Source organism: Rhinoraja longicauda, chromosome 26 (assembly GCF_053455715.1).
Source record: "Rhinoraja longicauda isolate Sanriku21f chromosome 26, sRhiLon1.1, whole genome shotgun sequence".
In the NCBI taxonomy this organism is placed as follows: Eukaryota; Metazoa; Chordata; class Chondrichthyes; order Rajiformes; family Arhynchobatidae; genus Rhinoraja; species Rhinoraja longicauda.
The window spans coordinates 10,291,157-10,310,992 of NC_135978.1; the positions used below are offsets into that span (position 1 = coordinate 10,291,157).

Here is a 19,836-nt window from a genome sequence, read left to right on the forward strand (position 1 = left end):
CCGAGCCTTGCGGTACCCCACTAGTCACTGCCTGCCATTCTGAAAGGGACCCATTTATCCCCACTCTTTGCTTTCTGTCTGTCAACCAACTTTCTATCTATGTCAGTACCCTACCTCCAATACCATGTGCTCTAATTTTGCCCACCAATCTCCTATGTGGAACCTTGTCGAAGGCTTTCTGAAAGTCGAGGTACACCACATCCACCGGCTCTCTCCTGTCAATTTTCCTAGTTACATCCTCAAAAAATTCCAGTAGATTAGTCAAGCACGATTTCCCCTTCGTAAATCCATGCTGACTTGGAACGATCCTGTTACTGCGATCCAAATGCTCCGCAATTTCGTCTTTTATAATTGACTCTAGCATCTTCCCCACCACTGATGTCAGACTAACTGGTCTATAATTTCCCGTTTTCTCTCTCCCTCCTTTCTTGAAAAGTGGGATAACATTAGCTACCCTCCAATCCACAGGAACTGACCCGGAATCTATAGAACATTGGAAAATAATCACTAATGCGTCCACAATTTCTAGAGCCACCTCCTTAAGCACCCTGGGATGCAGACCATCAGGCCCTGGGGATTTATCAGCCTCGAGTCCCATCAGTCTACCCAAAACTTTTTCCTGCCTAATGTGGATTTCCTCCAGTTCCTCTGTCACCCTGGGATCTCTGGCCACTAGAACATCTGGGAGATTGTTTGTATCCTCCTCAGTGAAGACAGATCCAAAGTACCGGTTCAACTCGTCTGCCATTTCCTTGTTCCCCATAATAAATTCCCCTGCTACTGTCTTCAAGGGACCCACATTTGCCTTGACTATTTTTTTCCTCTTCACATACCTAAAAAAGCTTTTACTACCCTCCTTTATATTATTGGCTAGTTTACCCTCGTACCTCATCTTTTCTCCCCGTATTGCCTTTTTAGTTATCTTCTGTTGCTCTTTAAAGAGTCCCAATCCTCTGGCTTCCTGCTCTTCTTTGCTATGTTATACTTCTTCCCTTTTATTTTTATGCTGTCCTTGACTTCCCTTGTCAGCCACGGGTGCCTCTTACTCCCCTTAGAATCGTTCCTCCTCTTTGGGATAAATTGATCCTGCAACTTCTGCATTATTCCCAGGAATACCTGCCATTGCTGTTCCAGTCTTCCCTGCTAGGGCCTCCTTCCAGTCAATTTTGGCCAGCTCCTGCCTCATGCCTCTGTAATCCCCTTTGCTATACTGTAATACTGACCTAATAACTTCACCTATTAGGACTACAGGGAACTCCTCTGAGGCAGGGGGTGGTAGCGGAGGATTGTTTTTTCAGATTGAAGGCCACTGTCCAGTGGTGTACCAGTCTGATGTTTGTCATTTATATTAATGCAAAGAATAGCAAAGTGTGGAGTCATGCATTTTGGTAGTAGGAATAAAAGTGTGGACCATTTTCTAAATGGGGAGAGAATCCAGAAATCAGAGGTGCAAAGGGACTTTGGAGTGCTGGTGCAGGATTCCCAAAAAGTTAATTTGCAAGTTGAATCAGTAGTAAGGAAGGCAAATGCAATGCTTGCATTTATTTCGAGAGGACTAGAATACAAAAACAGGGATGTAATGCTGAGGCTTTATAAGGTGCTGGTCAGACCACATTTGGAGTATTGTGAACAATTATGGGCCCCATATCTGAGGAAACATGTGCTGGCTCTGGAGAGGGTCCAGAGGAGGTTTATGAGAATGATCCCAGGAATGAGTGGGTTAACATATGATGAGCGTTTGATGACACTGGGCCACTACTTGCTGGAGTTTAGAATGATGAGAGGGAACCTCATTGAAACATACCAAATAGCGAAAGGCCTGAATGGAGTGGATGTGGAGATGATGTTTCCACTAGTTGGAGAGTCTAGGAACAGAGGTCATAGGCTCAGAATAAAAGAACGCTCCTTTAGGAAGGACATGAGGAGGAATTTCTTTAGTCAGAGGGTGGTGAAGCTGTGGAATTTATTGCCACAGAACGCTGTGGAGGCCGTCAATGGATATTTTTAAGGCAGAGATAGATAGATTCTTGATTAGTACAGGTGTCAGGGGTTATGGGGAGTAGGCAGGTGAATGGGGTTAAGAGTGGGATTATGGGAAGATAGATCAGCCATGATTGAATGGCGGAGAAAACTTGATGGGCCGAATGGCCTAATTCTGCTCCAATCACATGAATTTATGAATGCTATAGATGAGAATGTAGTTGTCATGATTAGTAAGTTTGCAGATGACTCAAAAATTGACAGTATAGTATTCAGTGGTGTATACATGGAATGAATTGCCAGAGAAAGAAGTAGAAGGGAGTACAATTACAACATTTAAAAGACCCTTGGATGGATATAGGTATAGGAAAAGTTTGAAGAGATATGGGCCAGGCACAGACATGTGAAACTTGCTGTTTAGGCAACATGGTTGGCATAGATAAGTTGCACCAATGGGCCTGTTTCTGTGCTGTATAATTCTATGTCTATGTCTGTCAGACACTGACCAGGATAAAATGAAATCCCAGAAGGCATTTGGGTGTCCACATTATTATTCACTTACTTTGCAAGTAAATTTATAAATTGCATCCACAGCAGAACATTGAGTCATCAATTTTTGAAAAGCAAAGGCAAGTTACTTACTGTATTGTAATGATTGAGGTAAACGGAATTCCCCAAGCCAAAGACTGCATATCTCAAGCCTCTGAGGTATGTTTTGCCATATCTGAAGTCATGTGTTGCCTCTTCCAACCACTTACAGAACCAGGCTGCACTTTCTGTAGGTTGTCCATCAGTGTATGTGGAAACCATGAATATGCAGAGAGTTTTATTGGAAATCTGAACATACAAAATGAATTTTAAATTGTTTTAAATAAACATTTTTGATTACAAAAGATATCTTTATAAAATAACCCCAGTTCATCTATCATTCTCCTCAGTTTACTATTCTGGGTGAAAAAACTTGTATCTTCATAAATATGAAAATGATTAATTAATGTCTAATGATTAATAATACTGGATGAGACCACACTGGAAGTATTTTTGCCAAAAGTTAACTATCTGGACTTTTATCTCATAACATCTCAATGACGTTGAGTTTATACTAAACATTGCAGAATATTAAAAATTACAATTTAGGTTTTTGGAACAAAATGTTGAAATATACTAAAACATAGTAAATCAAGTCAAGAAGTCAAACAAAGATTAACAACTATTTCAACACAATGATATTGGCAGTGAAAACATGTAACAGAAAGTCAATTGTCTTTAGGAAACCTCTGCAATGTTGGTCCTATTGGTTACAAGTACAATATTAATGCAGCTTGTCTTGTTAATAATTTTCAATGTCAAACTAATGAATTGAATGAGCTAATATTTACGGTGAGGTACTAATTCTAAGAAAAAGAACTGCACCTGAACATAACATATTTTACATTCTTGAGTTTGAAATAAGAATTCCAACCCTAAATGTTGCCCATCCAAGTCCTCCGGAGATGCTGAGTCCCTCTAGTAATTTGTGTTCTATGATTCCAGCATTTGCAATTCCTTTTGCCTATATTCTACATTTTGTTGGAAAACATTTTCAGGAAATTTGGGAAACTTCAGTGATACAAATAGGTTAAATCAGCCTTTTACCCTTAGGATACTGTATTCAAATCCAGCCTAGATTGGGGGGATGGGGGGTTGGGGTGAGTGAAAATCTTCAGTGTTGTTTCAAAGGGTCGCTTTTCAAAGGCTGAAGACAATCCCAATCCAGTTCTTACTGCAAAAATAAACTTTCTGTATTCAGTACTAATTCTGTATCCTGTAAAATTCAGGAGGGTACAGGATATACAGGAAATTTTAAAAGATTCTCTGATGAATTAGGGAAATTTATTTGAGTTTGCAAGGAGATGAGGAAGAGGTTTTTTAGTCGGAAGGCGGTGAATCTGTGAAAGCCGTCATTCGGTATTATTAAGGCGAAGTTTGACAGATTCTTGACTAGTAAGGGTGTCAAGGGTTATTGGGAGAAGGCATGAGAATGGGGTTGAGAGGGAAAGATAGATCAGCCATGATTGAATGGTGGAGTAGATGCGATGGGGCGAATGGCCTAATTCTGCTCCCATGACTTATGAACTTATGTCTTGCATGGTGTTAGAACTCTATCGTTCTGAAAAGCAAACAATGCATGAAATAACAAACCATCCTACTTACTAGATAGCCACTCCAATAAATGTTACCTTCTCTCATTATTAGCAGTGTGAAGAAAATCCACATTAAATAACTAACCTCATTTGCCAGGTTATCATCGTCTGGATCATACTCCTTTAGATCAATGACTTCCACAGGTAATCCAAGTTTCTGTACAGCATCTGCAAGTATTTTGGCAAATCTCTGGAATGAAAGGATTTAACCAATAAAAAATTGGCATTCAAAATGTAAAAGAAATGACAAATAAAGGTTCTGCCTGTCCCATATTATCACTTTGCAGTGTGGCCACAACTGTTTCAGCTCTGATCCAACTCTTAGCAGAATATTGTGATTTCATCCTTTATGCTATGCAGATCACTCTTGGGTAAGTGACTCAATGAAAATACATTTCAGAAGTCCAAACCAAACTATGGACAAATCCATGTGTAAAGTTTCGCTTTGATGATATGGCATGCACACTCCTCACGGGACGTTTCTTATGGGAACAGAGTGACTTTTAATGTACAGTGATGTCCCAAAGTGCCATGTAAAAGGGATAGAGTGAGCGTGGATCTGAAATCAGGATATGTAATTTGCGGAAAAAAAGATTCAAAACGTTTTCAAACTGGGGAGACGTGCCACATGTGATGGAGCAAAGGGAAGAAGATGTACTACTCAATTTAGTCTAGTCTAAAATGCACGTACATCAAGCACATACCTTTGCAGTACCAGTCTGAGAACCAATGAATATCTTCACACCAGCAACATGGATTTCTTTTTCTTCTTGGACTAAACGTCCATTTTGAATAATTTCCTTGGGGACATTTGGCACAATGACATCCTTTACTACTTCCTCCTGCCGCTCAAAAGAAGTTTCAATACATTAGCAATTTGTATATTAATCCCCAAATTTTTCACAACCGAAACTAGTCTACTTCTCAGAAACAACATGCATGCAATTCATAAAGATACCCCCTTGCTCTTTTCAGTTAAAAATAACGTAATTATTTTCATTTTTATTGTTGTTTAACACATGCTCTTTCACAGTGGCTTGATTTTAAGACATGGATATTAATGTACTACAAAAAACATTCAAATGGTGCATTTCTTTCTACTTTCACCATTCAAGCATCAACTAGTTTTGTGGACATAAGTCATAAGCAATTGGAGTAGAATTAGGCCATTCGGCCCATCAAGTCTATTCCACCATTCAATCATGCCTGATCTATCTCTCCCTCCGAACACCATTCTCCTGCCTTTTCCCCCTAACCTCTGACACCAGTACTAATCAAAAATCTATCTCGGCCTTAAAAATATCCACTGACTTTGGCTCTACAGCCTTCTGTGGCAAAGAATTGTGCAGCAGGGTATTGTTGGCAATTTTCCAATCATCTGGGACCTCTCCCATCTCTACTGATTATTAAAATATCACTGTCAATGCCTTCACAATCTCTAAAGCCACCTCTTTCAGAACCCTAGGGTGCAGACAATCTGGTCCAGTTGATTTATCCACCTTCAACCCTTTCAGCTTCCCAAGCACCTTCTCCCTAGTAATAGCCACTCCACTAACTTCCAACCCCTGACTCTCTTGAATTTCAGGCTCGTTACTGGTGTCTTCACTGTGAAGATTGATGCAAAAAAATTATTCAACTCCTCTGCCATTTTGTTATTCCCCATTATCACTTCACCTGCATCATTCTCCAGCGGCCCAACTTTGACTCTTGCCTCTTTCTTACTCTTTATATAACTGAAGAAACTCTTGCTATCCTCTTTTATACTATTGGCGAGCTTACCTTTGTATTTCATCTTTTCTCCCCATATTGCCTTTTTAGTTACCTTCTAGTGTTCTTTAAGCTTCCCAATCCTCTGGCGCCCACTAATCTTTGCTATGTTATACGCCTTCTCTTTTAGTTTTATACTGTCCTTGACTTCTCTTGTCAGCCACGGTTGCCTCTTTCTACCCCAAGAATCTTTCTTCCTCTTTGGCATGTATTCATGACCAAGAGGCAAGATCCATTCCAATTTTCACTCAAACTACACAATGAAACAGAAAATGTCAAATATTCATTCAGCATCTTACACCATGGTAGATAGCCCAGGATGGCTGCCAGAAACATTAATCTCTTTATAGCCTTGTTCAATTACAAGATGCACAACTATTATACTTAAATGCAATTATTACCTTGTTATAGGTTTTATTTTTGTACTCAAGAACTGCCCAAATCCCCATGGCAACAACAATGGAAGAGCAGATGTAGTGTCTAATGTGCCACAACGACAGTGCGTAACTCTGCAAGGAGTTCCAGGCTTCAATATAGACTGAAAAGAGAAAAAAATGAACCTCACTATCAGCTAATATAAATCTCATAATTTGCATTTCTTTTATTGTTCAAAAATGTCGGCCTCCAAAGGAACTTCTGCGTTATTGCAGGGTATATTTTCAAAGAAGATCCTGTTTCTTCTGGCATGGGACATTAGAAACCAAGTGTTACTTGTCAAATAGAATGTTTTCTGATGTTCTGTATAACATAATCAATATTCTGGTGTTTGTTGGCAAAATGACAACCACACTCTGTTGTGTAGGAAGGAACTGCAGATGCTGGTTAACACCGACGATAGATAGAAAATGCTGGAGTAATTCAGCGGGTTGAAACGTCACCCATTCCTTCTATCCAGAGATGCTGCCTCCAGTTACTCCAGCATTTTGTGTTTACCACACACCTCTTGCCTTGCTTAAAATTTCTGAGTGTTGTTTTATGGAATTTTCTCCCTGAATTTCATAGCTTCCATACCGCTCCCCCCTTTGCCTAGTTGAACAAAACTGGTCCCTTTGAACATGCATTTGGATATATTTTCTAATCTTTTTGCTTGGGTCCTGTTCAGCCCTGAAGTGCCCGAGGATGCTTCTACAAGGTGTTAAAACAAACAAGGTCTGGATTTATCTTTTAGATAAAGAGATCCATTAAATAAATTCAAATTGCTACTGAGATAACATCTTACAAAAGTGTATAAATAATTAAATGATTTAGAGTTAGCTAAATGTGAACATTAAAAGTACATCAAAGTGGGAAAAATAGGCCACAAAGTGCAGGACTAAGTCGGCGGGTCAAGCAGCATCTCTTAAGTACATGGATAGGGTTGTTTCAAGTCAGGACCCTTCTTCAGAAGGTAACTTGCTGATTATGATTCCAGGTCATAATTTTAAACTCACGGTGAGCAATTTGTCAGAAACATTTCTTCATAAAACGTAATCAAAATTACGCATTGGTTTCGAAACAGAGACTAAAGAATTTAGCCAACTGGGGCAAAATAATTCAGTTACATGTAGACACAAGGAACTGCAGGTGTTGGTTTACAAAATGAATGCACAAAAGTGCTGTAGTAACTCAGCGGGTCAGGCAACATCTCTGGAGTATAAGAAGATAACTGCAGATGCTTGTACAAATCGAAGGTATTTATTCACAAAATGCTGGAGTAACACAGAAGGTCAGGCAGCATCTCGGGAGAGAAGGAATGGGTGACGTTTCGGGTCGAGACCCTTCTTCAGACGGAAGTTTCTGGAGTTTCGGGCTGGAACCCTTCTTCTGACTCCAGGAACTCAGGTCTATTGAATTTAGAATAATGGAAGTGTCAATTGTGTATGGGTAGGCGAGCACATATCTTTATTAAACTGTTGTTCCTCTTGCGATCCTTTGCCCCTCTAAAGAGCCTACTTTCACACTGAGGCCGGAGCCCTGCACCAACAAGGTAGGAAGCGTAGGAAGGAACTGCAGATACAGGAGTAACTGCCCAGCGGGACAGGCAGCAAGTCTGGAGAGAAGGTGTCTCCGGAGACGCATACTATCCCGCTGAGTTACTCCAACATTTTTGTGTCTATCCAAGGCAAAGACTCGACGGGAAGGAGCGGCGATTGGTCGGTCACTGCCCCCGGCATCGTTAATAACGATTCGCGGATCGTTTCAACGCCGGCCGGCGGCGATCGGAGGGGAGTTAAAGCGGCCTCACCGTCATCGCGCTGCTCCCCGCACACGGGCCCGGGGCAGAGCGACAACAGCACCCCGACAGCCAGCACCCACATGGCGGCAGCTGGCGCTCCTGCCCGCCCAGCCAGCCGGCCGGTCAGTCAGCGGGCGAACACAAGCCCTGGGATAAGATGAAGCCACAAGATTGCCAGCCTCACGTCCTTCTCAACGCCGCCATTAGGCACCGCGGTGCAGGCTGGGAGGGATTCAACCAACTTTATTCAAACTCCCGACCGACACTGAACGGCAGGGCTCTGCCTCTGGGGAGTGTTGTGGGACAGAGGGATCTAGGAGACAGACACAAACAGCTGCAGTAACTCAGCGGGACAGGCAGCATCTCTGGAGAGAAGGAATGGGTCGAGATCCTTCTTCAGACTGAGAATCATGGAAAAGGGAAGCCAGTGATATAGACTTCAATTTATCTGCTGTAACTGTAATTCTTTTTTTTTGTGCACAATCCGCAGGCATTGCCACTTTCATTTCACTGCACTGCACATCGTGTATGTGCATGTGACAAATAAACTTGACTTGACTAGACAGTGATGTAGAGGATCTAAGAGTACAGGTACATAGTTCCTTGAAAGTGACATCTCAGGTAAATGGGGCGGTCAAAAAGGCTTTTGACACATTGGCCTTCATCGATCAGAGCATTGAGTATAGGTTGGAAGTCTGTCAGTCTGAAGAAGAGTCTCGACCCAAAACATCACCTATTGAGTCTGAAGAAGAGTCTCGACCCAAAACATTACCTATTGAGTCTGAAGAAGGGTCTCGACCCAAAACATCACGTATTGAGTCTGAAGAAGGGGCTCGAACCAAAACATCACCTATTCTTTTTCTCCAGAGATGCTGTCTGACCCACTGAGTTACTCCAACTTTTAGAGTCTACCATTGAGTTTAGAAGATGGTAGGTAATGTTGCAGTTATATAACACTAAGTATTGTGTTCAGTTTTGGCCATCATGTTATAGGAAATATGTTGTCAAGCTGCAGATTTACGAGGATGTTGCCAGGATTCGAGGGTCTGAACTATAGGGAGAGGTTGAGTAGGCTTGGACCCTATTCCTTGGGGCACAGGAGGATGCGAGGTGATCTTATAGAGTGTACAAAATCACGAGAGGAATAGATCGGGTAGATGCACAGAGTCTCTTGTCCAGAGTAGGGGAATCGAGAACCAGAGGATAGAGGTTTAAGGTGTGGGGGGGGGGGGGGGGGGTTTAATAGGAACCTAAGGGGTAACTTTTTCACACAAAAGGTGGTAGGTGTATGGAACAAGCTGTCGGAGGAGGTAGTTGAGGCACATTCTATCGCGACGTTTAAGAAACATTTAGACAGGTACATGGAGGACAGGTTTAGAGGGATATGGGCCAATTGCAGGCAGGTGGAACTCGTGCAGATGGGACATGTGGGTCGTTGTGGACAAGACCCTATGACTCTATCTACTAGAGTAACCAAAAGATAACTCTTTTCATTGGTAGTGGGTTTGAAAACCAGAGGGCATACATTAAGATGACTGGCAAAAAAACTAAAGGAGACAGAACTCTAAAATCTGTTTTTTCATGCTTTGGATTAGAGAATTAGCCTAACATACAAAAAAAAGTAATCTGTTGTGTAGCTTGACTTCATTTTGATTGATAACTTCGGAAGGGATAAAAGTAAACGTGAACTAATTTCAGGTGTGCCTATTTAATGTATCTAATTTCCTGCCACAATCTGTGCATATTAGAACTTGAAGTAGATGATGTATTCATTTGACTACTTCCACTTGTTGATTACACTTGGTTATAGAGCAAGAGTTTTAACGTGTCAACAGCAACTTACTTGCCATCGCCACCCCTACCCAGTGCGCAACAATTAACAATATCCTGCTTAACAATATCCGCCCTGCGCTCCCGCTGAGTAGTTTTTTTTCTTGCACGGAGTTTTACAACATTAACGTTATTTCTCAGACAAGGAGGAATAAGCGGGCAGACACTCGCTGAAAGCGGATCCACCGAGCGGGTGCCGTGTTTCTCGCCGGAGCCGACTGGGAGGGAACGGCTTCTGATCTTTGCGGGTGCGTCAGAGTGGGGGAAGAGATAGGAGCGGGACACGGAGAGACCGGACCGGGACAGGGAGCGGGACAGGGAGAGACAGGACCGGGCTCACAGGCCGCGACACGGGAAGACAAGACGGGACTCGTAGGCCGGGGCACAGCCAGGACTGTTCGGCCGAGATAGGGAGAGACAGATCGGGTTCGTAAGCCGCGACAGTCACGGGACGATAGCGCTGGGAATAGAGAGAGACAGAACCGGGATCGCAGGCCGAGACAACCCACTGCTGGAGACGGGCCTGAAGCGAGCCACCAGGTCCCAGGGAAAGGCTCCGCGACGCTCGGGCAGCAACAGCAGCAGCCAGCGCCGCCACTGCGATCACTGTCCACACGGGAGACCGGTCTGTTGACCGCCGGCCGAGTCCGCCCTCTCCCCCGATAAAATGTCCATCTTCACTCCCACCAACCAAATCCGACTGACCAATGTGGCGATCGTCCGCATGAAGAGAGCCGGCAAACGCTTTGAAATCGCCTGTTACAAGAACAAAGTCATGAGCTGGAGGAGTGGAGCGTGAGTATTGGCAGGGACCCCCCACACACTGTGTTACAGTTGTTGGTCTCATATATATTCCCCATGTAACTTCTGATCGCTTGTAATTAATTGGTAAGACCACTCCTGGAGTATTCGTACAGTTTTGGTCTCCTAATCTGAGGAAAGACATCCTTGCCATAGAGGGAGTACTGAGAAGGTTCACCAGATTGATTCCTGGGATGGCAGGACTTTCATATGAAGAAAGACTGGATAGACTCGGCTTGTACTCGCTGGAATTTAGAAGATTGAGGGGGGATCTTATTGAAACTTAAATTCTTAAGGGGTTGGACAGGCTAGATGCAGGAAGATTGTTTCCGATGTTGGGGAAGTCCAGAACAAGGGGTCACAGTTTAAGGATAAGGGGGAAGTCTTTTAGGACCGAGATGAGAAAGTTTATTTTCACACAGAGAGTGGTGAATCTGTGGAATTCTCTGCCACAGAGGGTAGTTGAGGCCAGTTCATTGGCTATATTTAAGAGGGAGTTAGATGTGGCCCTTGTGGCTAAAGGGATCAGGTGGTATGGAGAGAAGGCAGGTACGGGATACTGAGTTGGATGATCAGCCATGATCATATTGAATGGTGGTGCAGGCTCGGGCCGAATGGCCTACTACTGCACCTATTTTCTATGTTTCTATGTAAATATTACCAGGGCTCAATGTTTACATACGTGGCTTTCTAGCCATTTGGTGTAATTGTGCTCTAGTTTTTTTTAAGTAATCTGCGTTTTATAATGGCGCTTGTTGTTAAAAATCCGAAGTTATCAATCAAAATGAAGTCAAGCTACATAACAGATAACTTAACATTTGCTCAAAGGGAGAGTCCAAGAACTTTCTTAAAACGAGTCAAAGTGGTAGTATAGAAATTTATGGCTTCTTTCTGGTTGATGCCAGAATAATTTAGATTACCCTGGGTTTTCAGGAAAGTGTCTGAACATCCACAATCAGGAAACTGAAGCAGAGCCTGACCCAAAACATCACCTGTACAATGAACATCATCTGCCCATTCCCTCCAAAAAAATAGCACCTAACCAGTTAAATTCATTCAGCAGTTTTTCTTTCACTCAAGATTTCAGCATGTGCAGTTTCTTGTGTCTCCTGTTAAGAAATCTGATTTGTTAAAATTTAGAGGGTAGTTCACATTTTCCATGCAAATGTTGAGGTTTTGGAATGAAATTAATTTATGCATTATGAGTTCAATCATCACTAAATATTTTAAAGGCTTTCATTTCAATATTTGCTAACCAATAATTTAGTGCTGTGTTGAAATTTCCCCAGCCCATGGCATAATCTCTTGTTTTACTGTATTTTTTTCTTCAAGTAGCCTTCCGTCTTTAAGCACATCGCAGCTCATGATACTCTAACTTAATGTTTTTCAAATGTAATGCTATTCCCGGAAAATAAGCTGACCACCCAACTTCCCTTTCTGAGCTGACATTGGCAGATATCTAAATTCGTGTGTTGACTCTTCGCATTCAGGCTGCTGTCCTCCCTGCTCTCATTGAACAAACGTTCTGTTCTTAATTATTTTTGTCTTCTGCTCCCATTGAACAAGAGCTAAAGAAAAGAACGATTTAAAGCAAGAGGACAAGGACTTAATAAGATGTTTCATCTATTCTATATATCAATTCTATTCTATATACTAAAACTTGTTGTTTGTTTGTTCCTGAACTACAGCCAAAACTATACACGATAGCGTGGCAATTTTAGGCCCACCTTACTCATCGTCGTCCCTTTGGTGCTAATGGAAGAAGTTTCATTGAAATCGGTGTTATATTTTTCAAGTTATTCACATTTTTAAGTTTAAAGCTATCTCCTAAGGGGGGAGTGGGTGGAGGGAGAGGAGGGAGGATAAGGTGGGGAGGAGGGAGGAGAGAGGAGAGGGTGCTGTACTAATGCATGAGAGGTTTGGGCCCAACAGGTCCACTTGGTCTAGTGTCTTTTAAATGTCACCTGTTTTATCTTTTGCACACTTTTTTCCCTTTTACATTTCCTTATAGTAATATTTTTGTCATACCTAAAAATATTTTCATTATAATTATTCTCGCTACAATTAGCGTACAATTCTAGAAATATAAATAGGAACATAAATAACATGAGAAAATTGAATATATAGCAATGCCTTTTGAAAAGATGAAACTCTCAGTGAAAACCTTTAACAGCTAGGATGATTTTCTGAACAATAATCGGTGTGATTACTAATGAAGAACATTATGAAAAATGTATAATAGTTAACTGGATTGCTTGCTAAAATCACAAAATATATAATATAATATGAAAGGAATGTTGAGTGCTTTGCAGATGGGCATTTGTAGGAAGAGATTCATCTCTGTAACAGTGCACTGTTCAGTGAAAGGTTTTTCAAAAGAAAAATTTAGGTAGGATTTGGTCAACTAAAAATGTGGTTTCCAGTTGGACCAAATTAAGTATGAGCATCTGACTTTCATTCTGAATCCAAGGAAAGAGCAGGGAATGTGATGTTGGATGTTTTTTTAAATAATATGACCTTATTGGATAGTTAAATAAGTGAAATTTGGGTTATTTAAAAAATAAATATTTGCGTAGTTTCATTCTGTGTATTTATGAAAGTAGCTTGTTATCTCAACTACTCTTATTTTCAGTGAAAAGGACATCGATGAAGTTCTTCAGACACACACTGTGTTTATAAATGTATCGAAAGGACAGGTGGCAAAGAAAGAGGATTGTATTACAGCTTTTCAGACTGATAATCTGACTGACATTTGTAAGCAGGTTAGTTTTGAGAAGGCTAGCTAAAGAAATAAGTTGCTTTGAAAAATATTACTGCCAAAATATGCAAAGTTAACTTTTAAATAAGTTTGTCTGCAAAATGTTTTAAATTGACGGAAAAAATCTGTGCCAATAATCAGTGACAATATTGGCAGTAAGACTGAACAATATACATACAACCATAAGTTGACCAATATATAAATTAGATATTTTTTTTAAATAAACATAATAACTCATAGTAATTTCCATCTTCTGCGTTATAAAGAACTGTCTATGTCGTTTCAGCCCATAGGGTCAGTGCATGGTCACAGAACAACCCCATTCCTCCATTGTGTAGGAAAATAACTGCAGATGCTGGTACAAATCAAAGGTATCACAAAATGCTAGAGTGACTCAGCGGGTCAGGCAGCATCTCAGGAGAGAAGGAACGGGTGACTTTTCGGGTCGAGACCCTTCTTCAGACTGATCCTCCATTCATTTTTTTTGCCTATAGCCTATTCCCCACACATTGCCACCCACCCCACCAGAATCTACCACTCACCTGTATACTTGGTGTAATTTACAATGGTCAATTAACCTACAAGCCTGGATGCCTTTGGGATGTGGAGAGAAACTGAATGAAACCCATTGAGGAACATGTGAAATTCACATGGATAGCACCCGAAATCTGGATTCAACCTGGGTTGGAGATAAGAGATAGGAACTCGACTAGATATGACGCTGTGTTGCCCATGCATAATTGACGGTACAATATTTAAAATGTTACATTAAGATCATAATACATAGGACCAGAATTAGGCCATTCGGTCCATTGAGTCTGCTCTGCCATTCGATCGTGGGTGATCCATTTTTCCCCTTCTACCCCATGCTCCTGCCTTCTTCTCATAACCTTTGACGCCCTTACCAATCAACCGATCGCACTCCAAGGTTGCAAAGTAACATGACTTGCATGACTTATTGCTGTTTTGGGGTATTTGTGGTGCTGGTGGCTGCAGTTTTAGTAACTGATAATCTGTACTTAAATTTAGGACTAGCACGCAGTAGTAAGAGAGGGACAAAATTGGAGGTTAAAGCTGCCTGTGGGCAATCACTTAGGTTTGAAAAATAGTTGATATTTCTGCTTCCCCAGAAAATAAAAAAGAAATAGGAAAAAATGCCCGTAACCAATTACTATAAAAAATATAGTTTAGTTCTAAATGTTCTAATTTTTTTTAAGTGTCCTAACTATATCAAATTTCATCATTTATTTTAATTTGAGTTGGCTTTGAATATTCGTATTGCTTCAGGATGTTAGGACCTGCACTCCTAGATCCCTCTGCACTACAACACTCCCCAGAGGCCTACAATTCACTGTACAGGTCCTGCCCTTGTTGGACATCCCAAAATGCAACACCTCATACTTCTCTGTATTAAACGTGGGAAGTTTTTATTTTGTAAATAATCAAAAGGCTTTAATATTTTACTTTTCTGGAAATTCCACAATGAGGGTTAGAGTTTGAATCAGCCCTAATCAGGTTAGATCAGAAATTGCCTCTTGTATGAGAGAGTGAGATAGCCAAATTGTGAAAAAGTGTACATTATCAGATTGATGCACATTAATTACTTTGGTCTTCAATTGGTTTTCATTGATTTAGTTTAGTTTGTCACGTGTACTAAGGTACAGTAAAGAGTTTTTTTGTATTTTTGATTGGTATTTTGTCTATTATTCTGTCTGAGAACATTGTAACATGTCATTGAGAACTAACTAGAAATAATCCAGATAAATATGTCAAACTGAAAATTGGCTATTCTACAAATTTCCTTTAATGTCACAGCGAAGACAGATTGATATATTTTGGAACTGTATTCCAATAACGTGAATAAATTGAACCTGGCTTATCCCATTTCTATCTGCCTCAGAAGTGTCTCTAACCAATAATGCTGTAATGTAACAAATGGTTATGGTGAGAAATGCTGATAATAATTAACACTGATCTCTCCAGGTAATTTTGAATTGTGTCATTTAAATAGTTATTCTTTAAATCAAATTCAATATCAACTACAAATACATATAGTTATGTTTTTCAGATTTTGGCAAAGGGTGAAATGCAAGTATCTGATAAGGAGCGGCATGCACAGCTCGAACAGATGTTCCGAGACATAGCGACCATCGTAGTAGAGAAGTGTGTCAACCCTGAAACAAAGAGACCATATACCGTGAACCTAATAGAGCGTGCCATGAAGGACGTTCACTACTCTGTGAAGGCCAACAAGAGCACAAAGCAGCAGGTAGATAAGCACAAATAACTTGAGCAAGGAAGAATTGCACTTGAATTTACAGATGTCATTAAGTCAGAATGAACATTCTGATTTTCACTGGAACAAGACAGACGTCCAAATGGTAGTTCTGGATCTGACAATGAGTATTATTTTATCTGATTTGACAGGTTTAATTTGATTACTGCTTTGTAAATTTTATTTCAGCTTACATGATTTGCTTTGCTACCTTCTACCATTGGTTGCTTTAACTTTTGAAGTAAAATGAAAATAGACGTTTGTTGAGATATATGGTTGTTAAATCTTTTTTGAAGGGAATTCAAGCTTCTCCAGCAAACCCAGCATTTATTGCCCATCATTAATTGCTTACTGCCATCTTGATCTACTGCAGTCATAGTATTGGAGAGGGAACCCAGGTTTTAGACCCAGCAATGATGAAGAACAAGCAATATATTTCCAGGTCAGGATGGAACTTGTATGGGAAGCTGCAGCTGGTGGTATTTCCATGTATTTGCTCCTCTTGTCCTTCCTGGTGGTGTAAATCAAGGTTTGAAAGTGCTGTGGGTGTAACCTAGGTGAATAACTGATGCATTTTTTCAGATGGTACACACTTCAGAGATGGAAAGAATTACTTTTATATGGACTATTTTGTTCTGGGTGGTGTTAAGGTGTTGAATGTTATCACAGCTAAACTCATCCAGGCAAGTTAAGAGTAAGTCCAGTACTCTGGTAGTGTCTTGCAAGTGGTGGAAATGCTTTGGCTTGTCATTGAGATGCAGCCTCTGATATGCTCTTGTAACTTTAGTATTTATATATATATATTACTGGTCCAGTTTAGTTTCAGGATGTTGATAGCAGGCAACTCGTTGAAGTTAATGTCATCGAAAGTCACGGGTCGGAGGTTTGCAGTTGGTCATTGCCTGGCAGTTTTGTGGCATGTTACTTGCATTTTATCAGACCCTTACATATAGGTTGTGCACTGCTTATATAAACGTGAACTGTTTCAATTCCTGTTAACTTGTAAATGGAATTGAACGCAGTACAATCATCATGTGACATCCCCACTTCTGACAGCCATGATGGAAGGAAGGTTGATGAAACAGCTGAAGATGGTTGAGCCTAGGATACTACCCTGAGAAACTAGCAACAATATCCAGGAGTGAGATGATTGTCCACAACCATGTTCCTTCATGTGATGTATTGTGTATCAGTTATCATAGTGTTTATTCCTTGTACCTTTGGTTGGTATTCAGACTTTTCAAAACTAAGGAATTCAAACTGCTCTATGGTATTCTTAGGGTTTGAATGTTGGAAATAATATCTTATCACCACTAGTTGACTTGATAAGGTTTCAAAGGTCTTAGATAATAGGATGGCTCTTTTGAGAGTTTTGTAACCAATTTAGTAGATTGGAGAGAACTGCGTTTTTGGAAGTGCTAGTTTACAGATTAAAATTTTGACCTGGACCCCATTTTGACTGCTCAGTTGCAGATATAACACAATCATGGTGCTACTCGCAAATGTTTGTTCCAGTGAGCTTGTCAGCCCTCAATTCTCAACCAACTGATTATCAGGTCTTTCATTTTCACCTAAAAATTAGCAACCTCAGTTGACTATATTTCAAAGGTAGTCCAGTGTTATAACCTGCAGTAGGAAATGGAGAGTGCATCTTAAGTGTTGTACAAGTGAAACGTTTGTATAAAATGCACTTGTAAAGGAAGCAGTCCATTATAGCAGATATGATTCCATTGGATATGGATATTTTGTTTATTAACATGCCCACATTTAAATGTTGGTACTGCAATGTAATTAAATCTGGATTGGTTTGTATGCAACTTCCTCTTCAAAATGGATTGATATTACCCTAGCTTCTCAGTTAGCAAGTAAGTAAAGAAAGTAAGCATGCAGGTACAGCAGACAGTGAAGAAAGCTAATGGCATGTTGGCCATTGCGAGAGGATTTGAGTTTAGGAGCAAGGAGGTCCTACTGCAGTTTTACAGTGCCCTAGTGAGACTGCACCTGGAGTATTGTGTGCAATTTTGGTCTCTTAATTTGAGGGAGGACATTATTGCTATTGAGGGAGTGCAGCGTAGGTTCACCTGTTAATTTCTGGGATGGCGGGACTGACAGATGATGAAAGAATGAGTCTACTGGGCTTGTATTCACTGGAATTTGGAAGGATGAGAGGGGATCTCACGGAAACATATAAAATTCTTAAAGGGTTGGACAGGCTAGATGCAGGAAAAATGTTCCCGATGTTGGGCGAGTCCAGAACCAGGGGTCACAGTTTAAGAATAAGGCTTAGGCCATTTAGGACTGAGATGAGGAAAAAATTCTTCACCCAGAGAGTTGTGAATCTGTGGAATTCTCTGCCACAGAAGGCAGTGGAGGCCAATTCACTGGATGTTTTCAAGAGAGTTCGATTTAGCTCGTCGGCTAAAGGAATTAAGGGATATTGGGAAAAAAGCAGGAACGGGGTACTAATTTTAGATGATCAGCCATGATCATATTGAATGGCGGTGCTGACTCGAAGGGCCAAATGGCCTACTCCTGAACCTATATGTTTTCTATGTTCACTGTTCCTATTACACAGTAGAAGAGTAGATACTGACAATGTATGCTTTCATACATAAAGGCATTGGAAGTGATCCGATTACTCAAGGAGAGTATGCAGATCGAACGTGCTCACATGAGACTTCGACTTAGGATTCCAATAAAAGATGGAAAGAGGCTGAAGGACAAACTGAAGCCACTGATAAAAACAATGGAAAGTGAGGAGTTTGCTGAAGATTTGGATATCGTAAGTGTTTCATATTTATTTATTGGAGCAGTATGATCAATACTTTGGTTGAAGGTTCTGTAAAAGATTTAATTCCACAATTTTTCCCAAACATTGATATTGTACTTCTATATATTTCTACCAATGAATTTGTATTTCTATATATTTCTACTAAACCATTGAACCTAAACATTGATGAGATCCTTGCTGTGATTTCATCCATTAATGTGTGGCTAAGGAATTGGCGTGAAGAGGAGCTTCATGGTATATAAATCATAGGGGTTTTTTTCCAGGGAAAGTGGTCCCTGTACGAGATGGACAGGTTACACTGGAACTGGAGGAGCACCAATATCCTGGCAGGGAGATTTCATTGTGCCATTGAGGGTTTAAACTATTCTTGTAGTGGGGTGGGACCCGGGGAAATAGTCTTCTAGGGTAGCTCTGTCAGGGCAAATATGTAATTAGATATCTTAAGAATAGGATCATCAAAGGTGATTTTTAATTTGTCTCGTGGGAATTCCATAGTCGAAGGGCTTGAATTTAAGTGTCCGTGAATGTTTTCTTAACAATATAAAGAGGCCCCTTCTAGAGTAGAACATTTCATTATGGAATGAGGCAGGGCAAGTGACTGAAAGTGGCAGTAGGGACATGTCTTTTTTTTGTTCTCTGGTTTACTACAATTTACATCTTGCATGTGACCAATTAGCCATGATGTAGAAATAAAATTGAAATATTTAGTGAGGGGAAAAGATTAGATTAAATATTTTGTTTCTAATTTATCTTTAATTTTTTTTTTAGGTCTGTTTGATTGATCCTGGTTGCTTCAGAGACATTGATGAACTAATTCGACATGAAACAAAGGGAAAGGCTTCCCTGGAAGTTCTCAGTTTAAAGGAAGTGGAAGAAGGAGATGAGAAACTTGAATAGGTTGCCCACGAAAGCTTTAGTCTAGCTGCAGAACTATGTTTAAGTATTCTTAATCTACACAAGTACCAATAAATATTCACTTGATTGATGTGCACAATGACTATTGGTTTTAATGGGACCCCAAAAGGAATAAATTAGCAGTTACAATTTTTTAATCCTCAAACCACTTAATATTCTTTACAGAAGTATTCTCCTTTGAGTTTTTCTCCTTGTATTTAATTAAATTGTTTAAAGCCTCTAAAATTGACTGGTGGATTGATTTTTCTTGTACATTCACATAACAGTAAATCCAGCAGAAAAAGATGGTATCACATTGGCTTGTGGCAGAAGTGAGTCACT

The 19,836-nt window shown here is 40.4% G+C and overlaps 2 protein-coding genes across 2 annotated transcripts in view; one reads left to right on the forward strand and one right to left on the reverse strand.

The window, feature by feature from the left end:
* Positions 1-8,362, reverse strand: part of tyw1 (tRNA-yW synthesizing protein 1 homolog (S. cerevisiae)) — a 119,002-nt gene extending 110,640 nt beyond the window's left edge. Inside the window, exons 1-5 of the mRNA XM_078422461.1 lie at positions 8,155-8,362; positions 6,332-6,468; positions 4,868-5,005; positions 4,249-4,353; positions 2,623-2,817 (exon numbers count right to left, since the gene is read on the reverse strand). Of these exons, the coding sequence (XP_078278587.1) occupies positions 2,623-2,817; positions 4,249-4,353; positions 4,868-5,005; positions 6,332-6,468; positions 8,155-8,227 (648 nt within the window). The 5' untranslated portion in view covers positions 8,228-8,362. The remainder of the gene's footprint in view (positions 1-2,622; positions 2,818-4,248; positions 4,354-4,867; positions 5,006-6,331; positions 6,469-8,154) is intronic.
* A 1,836-nt stretch (positions 8,363-10,198) lies between these two features.
* Positions 10,199-19,754, forward strand: sbds (SBDS ribosome maturation factor). The gene is made up of 5 exons (XM_078422469.1): positions 10,199-10,770; positions 13,409-13,538; positions 15,603-15,803; positions 18,427-18,591; positions 19,369-19,754. Exons 1-5 carry the CDS (start codon positions 10,643-10,645, stop codon positions 19,495-19,497), a joined length of 753 nt encoding a protein of 250 aa, XP_078278595.1. The 5' UTR covers positions 10,199-10,642; the 3' UTR covers positions 19,498-19,754.
* Positions 19,755-19,836: the final 82 nt, after the last annotated feature.